The 9,938-nt window shown below is 38.2% G+C and overlaps 1 protein-coding gene across 4 annotated transcripts in view; it reads right to left on the bottom strand.

Annotated features, from left to right (window-relative positions):
- sfswap (splicing factor SWAP) overlaps positions 1-4,031 on the bottom strand; it is a 55,819-nt gene extending 51,788 nt beyond the window's left edge. For 2 of the 4 annotated variants that reach the window (XM_053339922.1, XM_053339921.1), the window contains exons 1-2: positions 3,681-4,031; positions 1,833-1,996 (exon numbers count right to left, since the gene is read on the bottom strand). In XM_053339922.1, coding sequence (XP_053195897.1) covers positions 1,833-1,996; positions 3,681-3,880 — 364 coding nt within the window. In that variant the 5' untranslated portion in view covers positions 3,881-4,031. Of the gene's footprint in view, positions 1-1,832; positions 1,997-2,423 lie in introns of all 4 variants that reach the window. The other 2 variants (XM_053339924.1, XM_053339923.1) reach the window with 2 other exon arrangements.
- Between the last annotated feature and the right edge of the window lie 5,907 nt (positions 4,032-9,938).

Consider the following 9,938-nt stretch of genomic DNA (forward strand, 5'->3'; position numbering starts at 1 on the left):
GGCAGAGCCTTCATTTTAATCAGTAGACATAGAGATATTAATACATGTGTATGTGGTCACGCATTTATCTTTAAAAAAAGAAGGAAAAAAAGAAAAAAAGGCCTGAGTCAGAGCAGGAAAAGTGTCAATAAGTTAACACAATAAAGTTTTAATGTTAAGTGTTGTCCATTAATGAATCATTTAGCAGACTTACATTTTATTAATGATGATAAAGTGATGTATCAGGCTGTAGCCTACATTACAATTTAAACATATTTGTTCAGCTTTAATCTGATGGGGACAAAACACAGGAGGCAGCTGAAGATGAAACATATAGTTAAAGATTTACAAAATATACAGATCAAAGACATAGAGGCATGACTGTAAGCTCACAATCTGATCCAATAATGCTGTTTGGTGATTTGCAATTGAAAAGGCGTCAATGTTAAAACGCAGTAGATTTTAAAATTTTAAACATCTGTTTGTATATTGGCTGAACGGCATTCAGCTGCTCAATCCTGCTCACTCATAAATATTAACATATAATTTTCAAAATTATAGGAATGATGCTCCATCAGTGTGCGCAATCACATAAGTGATAGAGATAACTTTTTGTTGACCCCATGTGTCTACAGCTTCATACCAACTATTTAAATTTTAATCACATATTAAATCCAATAAAGATTTCAGTGCAGGAGCCGCTCTGACAAACTGACAGCTGTCTTGTGTGCACAGAGTCACAGTGTTATAACAGAGGGACATGCAGAGGTTTTACACTGAGCTGAGGGAGAATTCATGTTGTGTAACATTTGAATGTGAGAGCAAGAACTACAGTTCAAAGAAGTGACTGATGTAGATAAAAGTGGTAACTTCAGAAAGTCCTTGAGTTACAAACTAATATCCAACCAGGACTTAGATTCTGACAGACAGTAAAACTCCGCTAATGAATGTGCTTCGATACGCGCTTTGATACCGACTGAATGAATGAATGACACAGTGTGTCTGGCTCTGTAGGAGGGAGGAGACATAGAGAGACTTGGGGTTTGTTGAAGGAAACCTGCCAGCGGGCAAGTTAGCTTCACAGAGTTTAAGTTAGCTCTCTTTTCCTGGAACTGAAACAGAGAGTTTCCTTCATCTCAGGGTTCACAAACTCAAAGATTTCAGTAATCCCACTTTCTGAAACAGGGCCAAGGTCTGAAACAAAAGTAATTAGTTTACTAAAAATCCTCAACTCAGAAGAAAAAAAAAAAATCAGTGGCCAAGCTGCCGTGCCATGTTAACAGTGTATGTGTTTTGTCAGTGGAACAGTGTTAAGCTACTTGTAAGTCTGTCATAACAAGTATAAAAAGCAGCTACAAATGGCCATGTTTAATGTCATATAAGACAATAACAGACTTGAAGTCCTTTTTACTGTTTATTTGAAAGGAAAATAAATAATATTCATAAATATTGTTATAACATAATGTGCTTTGCCCAATAAATACCGGTGATTGCCCATAATTTCAACTTAATTTCTATCATATTTACTGATTTATGTAGCCAGATCAATACTGGATTTGTGAGGCCAACACGGATATCAATATATGAGTTTAAAAACTAACCCTGAACTATTTTTTACATAAACACACAACATAAACAATGCATCTTGATACAGATCCCTCAGTCTGGCCAATTCATCATTCTAGCTCCGCTCATTTTCCCATTTACTCTAATTCTGGTAGCAAAAGTTATATCGTCATAGCATAAATGTGGATAATGTAGTTATCAGCAGAGTCACATTAAGGTGTGCCATGTGTATGTTATTTAACTTTTTAAATGTTTAATAATGCAATTGCCGAGTGCCCCCTGCCCACCTTGTCTAGCCTCTTCTTCCAGCAGGTCAGTGTGCAGGGCCAGGTATCTCTCCTCATCACACAGCGCCTCAATTCTGGCCTCTTCCTCTGACAGCTGGTATGATGTGTTCCATGACCCGCTGTCATACTCTGAAAGGTCATGTAAGTGACCACGCCCATCGTATCTGTTGGATGATGAAAAGAATTAGAGAGAAGGAAGTCGACAAAGACTTTTATACACAACATGGGCCTACTTACCGGGGGAGGGACAGATAAAACCCGACATTTACAACATCAAAAAATGCTCTAAAGGTCTGTGTACTTGTAAAATACTAAGTTGCGAAATGTTCTCAAAATACTCAAAGAACACTACTGTCCTAATTAAGTCATTGGGCTTAATGGTCCATAATGCTCATCAAATACCTAGCAAGCTTTCTGCTGTTATTTCCTTCCTAGAAAAGGCTTACAAACCAACAACCCTACATCAAAAGAAAAACAATTAAAGCAACTCGCCTCTTACCTTACAGGGTTCAATTCCCCCCTGTAACACTCATCATTACGTCTACATCTGCAAAGAAAGTTACATTCACACAAACCCGAGCACATAAATACCTATCCGTAAGAACCCAAATGGACGACATTTTCCTGGGTTCGTCCCTCTACGCCACCTCTCAGTTGAAGTTTCTTCATGAAGACAAAGAAATGGGGTGCTGTGGTTGGCATTCGGGGTTTGGCAGGACCCCTTAGCCTACCTTGCTGGGGAAAGAACTGGGTTATGTGATAAAGACACACATACATAGGCTGTACAAATGAAACACAACTTGGGCCACTGCAGATCAAGGTGATTCAACAGAATAAATCCATTGACTATTTTGTGGTTAAAATTGTTTTTGTGTGTTGTGTACTGTAGATGGCATGACAAAGCATGACCACACTGTCTGCAGCTCAGCATTTTATAGAAAGGCTGAAAAGACCACAGTAATAGCTTCACATTGACATTGTGAATCACCTTCGCTGCAGTAACTTTAGTGTTGGTTAGAATTTGCTCTGGCCTTGTGGATATCAGCAAATAAGAAAATCCCAGGACATTTGCTTTGTGTAGACAGGTATTTTACAGCAAAAACTCCATTTGAAAAGGACAAACAGAATCAAACATCCTCTGTGTGCCTCACTCCCATTTTTACTGTCATATAACTCAACTACAAAGTATGCCCAGAGTAAAAGTTTCCAGAGGAAATTCTTCCAACATGCCAAGATACAAAACCAACCTCAAAGCTAATGCATTTTAATGCTTTTGTTTGTCTCTAACATAATGCTAATCTATATGGCACATTTAGCTTAAACTAATGCAACCTGACACAACAACACTGCAATAACTATCACCTTCATCAAGGTCATAGGGTTCTGTTTTGGTGTAAACAGTTTTAAAGTGGTGTTAATTAAACTTTTAGATCGTTGTGGAGGTTGTATGTGCTGTTGAGCTGTATTGGGTTTTTATTACAGCTTTGCCCAACCTATTTATATCATTGTTGTTGCATTAGACTGCATTAGCCCTAGCAGGTGTACCTAATCAAATTGATAGTTGATAATCATAGTTGTTGTTACTTGGCTGGGATATTTGCATCTTAGCATGTTACTCGAGAAACTTCAGATACCATTTTTATTTTTTCATTTTCTCTCTTTTTTTCTGCAGTGCTGAATGTCCAAAAAACAAGTTAGCAGACAAGAAACAAGACATTCGTCGTCAGTTGCTGGTATTCCCAAGCTTCTGCAAGACAAACTCCAAAAGTGGTCCCTTGAATTTTGGACATAGGCTAACGGACAGGATAGATGGTTAGCATAAGGTTTCGGTCTGAGTGTTCAACCGACCTATCAATCATGATGTTCTTGTCCCCCATCCATGGGATAAGATGCTTTCCATGTTCGTGGTAAACAGCCCTTTCGTCGTCTCGGAACAGTTTGCAGGCATAGCCGAACACCAAGAGGTCGGCGTATTTATCACTGTCACTCACATCCTTCTTCACTGGTTTGTTGTTGTGGTCTTTCTTTGCCGCTCCGCGACGAAACATCTCCCAGTTCCTCGTTAAAAACAACTTAATTTGCGCGACAAGATAGTAATAACGCTACACTGGTGGTTTTCTATGTGCCAAATTGCTTTCATGTGGTCCAAATGCTACAATAATCCGCAATGTTAACCCCAAAAACAAGATTCTACGTGCCGTCGGTAGCCATGTTTGAAAGCAAGTAAATTCAGCTGTGTGTTGAGATCGCACTTACGACACATTTGTGGAGACCGCCACATTATTAGTATGTGCAGTATATAAAATTACTACTCTTTAGTCACATTTTCAGAAATAAGAACTTATTATAAAGTAGAATGAATTGCAAACGATTTATTATTAGTAGTATTTTCTCCATAAAAGTCGTTTTCGCATTCAGCCGAATGTGCTAGTCTTAAATGGACCCGATCGTATTTTTTCATGTTTTTTTTAATTAACTTTCGAGTTTATTGACTGTAGATGACAGAGGCTGGACAGAAGTGGTATACACGTGACTGATTAAATAGATAGGGTCCAAGAATATGTAAACTGAGAACACCATACATTACATTACATTACACTACAACAGCATGGAAATCTAAGACGGACACAGGGGAAATGAAACAAAAAGTTAAAACATTAATTAATAAAAAAAATAATAAAAACAAGACAAATATAAAGGTGGTAATATATTAACAGAATAATCTATAGATAATCAGCAAAATGATAAACATCAACCAGAGCAGCCTTTTTGTCTATTTAAAGACCTGATCTGAAACTGAACTACAACTAATCCATGGATTTTAGGTCTGCATTTCAACATAATATATGAATTTATATCACAGGCACAAGGGGGAGTTGGATTGTATACAAGGACACAAACTGTCTGCACAGTCTTGGTCACTTGGCTTTAGACAGCTGACGATAAAATGCGATGTACAAATATACTTACTTTGACTTACAGATGTGACACATAATCATATTGTCAACATAAAAAACTGAGTCACCCTGCATAGTTAACTTTATGTTCTTCATTAACCAAAGTATTTATTACACTCATTTATTTTCCTCTCATATTCACAGTCTGGATCAATGGTAACAGCGATGTCCGGCGTGGTGCCCAGAGAGATGCAGAGACTACGGGAAGCATCCCTCACACTTGACATGACCGTCCTGGGCTATTTTTGAAAGATGGAGGTCATTTCACACTAGGGGAAATTATGTTTTAAGTACATTAACTAATTGCCATAAAAACCTCCCCCAAACACAATGAACTGCTTACAGTTTTCAGTGTCCCTCCCTGCTCTTGGATTTGGCCTAGGATTCATTTTGGTAGGCCTAAATATAGCTGTGATTGTAATCACTGATGTTGAGTTTTTTAAGTTTTAAATATTGGCCAAAAGACAATTTCTAGTTCTAAGAAAACTTCTAGTTCATCTTTCAATCAATTCTACTTATTTGCACTCCTTTTGTCTTCAATATACTGACTGAAAATGTTATATTTCACATTCAAATCTGACTGTCAATTGCAAGGACAAGCAAATCACACAACAGAAATAAAACATTAAGCATTACACAACTCTTTTGACTAGTGATAGAAGTCTAGTTAAAATAGAAAATAACTTCTGACCTTGTCCAAAACATTGGCAAATAATAATGCAGAGTCAATTTCTGTGTTAGCGTGAGTATATTCACTTTCTATCTGAAAATAACTAAAAAGCCTTGCACCCAGAGTCTGAAAGAGTTTGGATAGTGCCTTTTGTTTGCTGCTCTGATAGAAGTCCAGTTTAAACACAAAAGAATCTGACACATCCAAAACAAACATATGGGTCACTTGCTGGATAAAAGGGCTCAAACTGCAAAAACAAAGAATTACCTTCACACGGAATAGTTCTGAAGCCCCCTAGAAGATATCATTTATTTGCGATGCTGTGATCTGTCAGAAGGTGTTCCTCAGGCAAATACTCAGGAATACTGTGAGGTTTGTATAGTGACGCAGGAAGAAATCGTTTCCTGATGGCAAATAGGTGCATTTGATCAACCGATTGAGTTTGTTTTTTGTTTTTTGGGCTTCACTATGAGCCTCACCATACCTGTGCAATACCCATGAGACTTTCTCAGAAGATGCAGCATTGAAAATAAAATATATCTCCTTGGGGACTTTAAACTATTCAGTGCACAGGTAAATCTTTGTTTTGCACAATAGAAATATAGTTTCTCTGTGAATGTTCTGCATTGGTCTTAAAACATGTTTAAACAAAACCAGCACTTAACATAAGCTTTTCATTTTTTACCGTCTGTTAAGATGTATGCAACATTTGGTAAATGTTGACATATAAATAACATTTTCATATTTTCATTTATAAATATTATCATATTTTGTTTAGATCACCACCATATTTCCAATTAACTGATGACTGATAGCTTCTAAGAACGTGCATTTACTCTAAAGTATAATTTAGTAGTAATTTAGTCTGATCCATTTTATAACAGAAATGATAAACAATTTTGTATGACTTAAGTACACTTGAAATACATGTACAATACAATCTTAACATGTGATTGTTGTTCTGACTGCTTTTATTTGCTCTTGAATAAAGAGAAACTGGTAGGCACAGCCATGTCCTTCACATGTCTTTCCCTTGTAAAAAGATGAGACATAAAAATGTTACTTTATTGCAGAGTTAGTGGCTGTTGTTAATAAAAGAGGTTTGTGTGTGGAAGTTCTGTAGATATTCAACGTTGTATTTTAATGAGGTTTTAACTTTAAACCAAGACAATTTTAGTATGAATCTACAGTGTGCATCCATATTAAAATTACTTTTGCTATTAAAATTATATTTGACGATTTTCAATCCTTACTGCCAATGTTTTTCACAGACTGTATGTGAGGAATAATTCATCACAACAGTTATTTGCATTAAATGCATTGAAATGTGGAAGTCAGCAAAAAAGGGTTACGTAGTGTACGCAGTCGGAGTGAGAAACGTCTGGTACTGAGAGGTCAAACATCAAGAGAGGAGAAAGTTAGAAGAACAAAACATATAAAAGAAGGACTTTGACCAGATAAGGACCCGCGGACACATCAGTGTGGTTTTATTACGGCGGAGGGACCGACAGAGACCAGGCAGAGGGACAGACGGAGACCCGGCGTAGAAGCGGAGAGTGAAGGCGGACGCTGATCTGGCGGACAGGTGAGTAACATCAGCTCTGCTTCACATAAACTGTAACGTTACCTGCTGTAAATTAGTCAGGATATGTTGTTGTTGTGATGTTAGCTGTGAAGTAGCAGAGTTGTTACTACAGCTGTTTGACGCTCTGCACGTTAGCTTCGCAGCTAACGTTAACAGCATGCTAGCGTAACCTACAATGTAGCTGCTGTGTATCTGGTGTTTGTTCACTGCTTTCAGTGTTTACAGTCATGAAGACATATCACAGGTTAGTCAGGCTAGCCACCTGTACTATCAGAGCAATAAATGCTGCTATCAAACTGTAGCCTGCGCAGTGGTTACGTCCGTTACCATGCCATTGCGCGTCCATGAACTTAGGGGGTGGAGCCCCAGAAGGAGCACGGAGGTGGGGGGGTTTGGTTTCAAATATCAACAACTTTTTTCCTTGTTTTCCACCACATCGCTTACTATACCTTTAATACTTCACTCATTTAACGTAATAAGTTACTTGACTCTTTGTAAAGGACCGTATGAAAAAGGTCTGTGAAATGCTCAGCGCTCAATGTTCACTGTACAGACAAGAAGTCTTGTTAGGAGTGCAGTCATGTCCTCTCTTATTGGGCATCCACTGGGCAAGTCTGTCTATATCACCTAGATCAAGACTTTACACAGACAAATAGATATGTAAAGTATTATGAGTGTTAGGTTACCTCCTTCACAGAATTCTCTACATGCAAAAAATACCTCTTAAATTACTTAAATGTCTAACAATGTATTCATAGTTTGAGCTTAAAAGGGTGATGGACATCACAGTCCTCATACTGTGTCTGTAGTATTGTCTGTTCTTTTGTACTTATGGGACTATTTCCTACATTTATTTCTGAATATTTTTCATGTGGCAGTCAAATACAGTTTTTTTTATCATTATCGTTATCATTATTCACTTATGTAAAATGTTAGACTGACACATTTAGTAAGTTTGGTAAAACTTTGTTTTCACTTATGTCACACATGCTGGCTTTGTAAAAGTTATTTGCACAATGCCTCCTAAAATGGAATAGTATCAACATTTCAGCCTGCAGCAGATCATAATCAGTCGGTTTCTGGAGTGTAACCGTAAAATGCCAGTGTTAGTCATAATATTAATAAGATTAATAAAGTTTGGGTTCACTGGCTGTCAAATTTTGCATTACCTTATAGCCTCAATCTCGCCCAACATCAGGAACTATGCTAAAATGCAGCATTAATGCTTTTAAGTTGCACACACCTGATTCAGGCCGAGGGCGGACTGGATCCCACAGCTGATATGGCAGATAGCTGGCATCTTCCATGTCAATACTGTATATCTGGACAGCAACAAATCCTTCCTCCACAGCCCTGCAGAGAGCCCATGGATATCTTCCTTGAAGTTATAACCTCTCTGTTGGTGCGTGAAAGCAGCAAACAGTCCTCACAGGGCATGTTGATAGCACAAAAAAGACAGCAGCGATGTTGTCTTCAGGACCCGTTGACACTTGTACACGATAGATGAATAAAATCATCTATCGTGTGGCCAGTTTTTTTTAATTTCTTATAATTTTGGCAATTTTTAAATAAAAATTAACAAAAATACACTCTTTACTAATCTTATGTTTCATTATTGTAAAAGTGAAGTTATGTTGTATGCCTACACGTAGTAGTGTATGGTTTAAAAAAATACTAATTTCTTTCTTTTTACAGTCTATGGTCGCAACAGGACAGGCAAACCAAGCAATTGCCTGGGGCCCCGAGCTGGCCGGGGGCCCCCAGACAACGACTGGTTTTGAATTGAATGCAACGACAAACTGTGTGCGCGTCCCTTTAATGCTGTGATGGTCAATGCAGGAAAGTGCAGCGACACTGTTATCGGAATCCTCCTCAAGGGGGCCCCCCACACCGTACCTATGTCCTAGTGTTCCTAGTTCGTAGTTGAAATATAAACAGCAGCAGTGTTCTTTTTAAACCAACAAAATATAACCTCTTAATACACGCCCCTATTTTTTATGTTTTTAGCCTAAACGACGTCATACACCGATGGAAACCTCAGACTATTGGCTAAAAGGTTATCAACTTCATTTCACCGAATATTTCCATAGGCTGGAACAGCTGTCAATCAAAGCCTAGTTGTCGTTGTCGTCGGTCACATGTCCTCATTGGCTTTGGAGGCATGTACTGCCTGAGCACTGATTGGCTTGTGAGTGGTGTCGTCAGAAGCAGAAGAGGCTCACGGTTGTAAACATCTAGTCACGTGTACTCTGAGATGGACGTGCAGGTCAGGAAATGACATAAACGGACCGTGTATGGTTTGTTATGTGTGTTATTACGTTACGTGTTGGACTGAATACATGGACATATTGAGGAAAATATTCCAGTTTTATGGAAACGGATTTCATATTTCACAAGAATGGATATTTGGCGAGCTGTACAGAAAGTCCTGAGTCATAAGATGATCGTTGTGGATAAAGGGAAGACTTTGAAGGTATGTAGCATTATAGCTGTTCTTACTTTAGCTGAGTGGCTAGCCGAGCTAATTGCTAATACTATTACGGTTGTGAGCAACCATACAATGTGTGAGTGGTCTTGAATGAATCAGGACAATCTAAGCTTTCTAACAATGCACGGCATGAATATATATGTTTAAGGGTTGCTGTTTAAAACATTCAGAAGAACGTGTCGCTACCTACTAACATCCGTCCCGTCCCGTAAGAGGAACAGCGTGCATTAAGAGGATAAACTGCTCTTCATTCATAGGAACATACACTCTGCCTTTTCACTCCAGAATACGGTGTGTAATGTGTGTCTATGTGTGTGTAGTGTGTGTGTTTAATCCAAGACATGATGTAGTCATGCATTGGAGTGGAGGAATGTTAGCATTGATGTGGCAGTCAGGTACAGAATTA

The sequence above is a fragment of the Scomber japonicus genome, chromosome 19 (genome assembly GCF_027409825.1).
Source record: "Scomber japonicus isolate fScoJap1 chromosome 19, fScoJap1.pri, whole genome shotgun sequence".
In the NCBI taxonomy this organism is placed as follows: domain Eukaryota; kingdom Metazoa; phylum Chordata; class Actinopteri; order Scombriformes; family Scombridae; genus Scomber; species Scomber japonicus.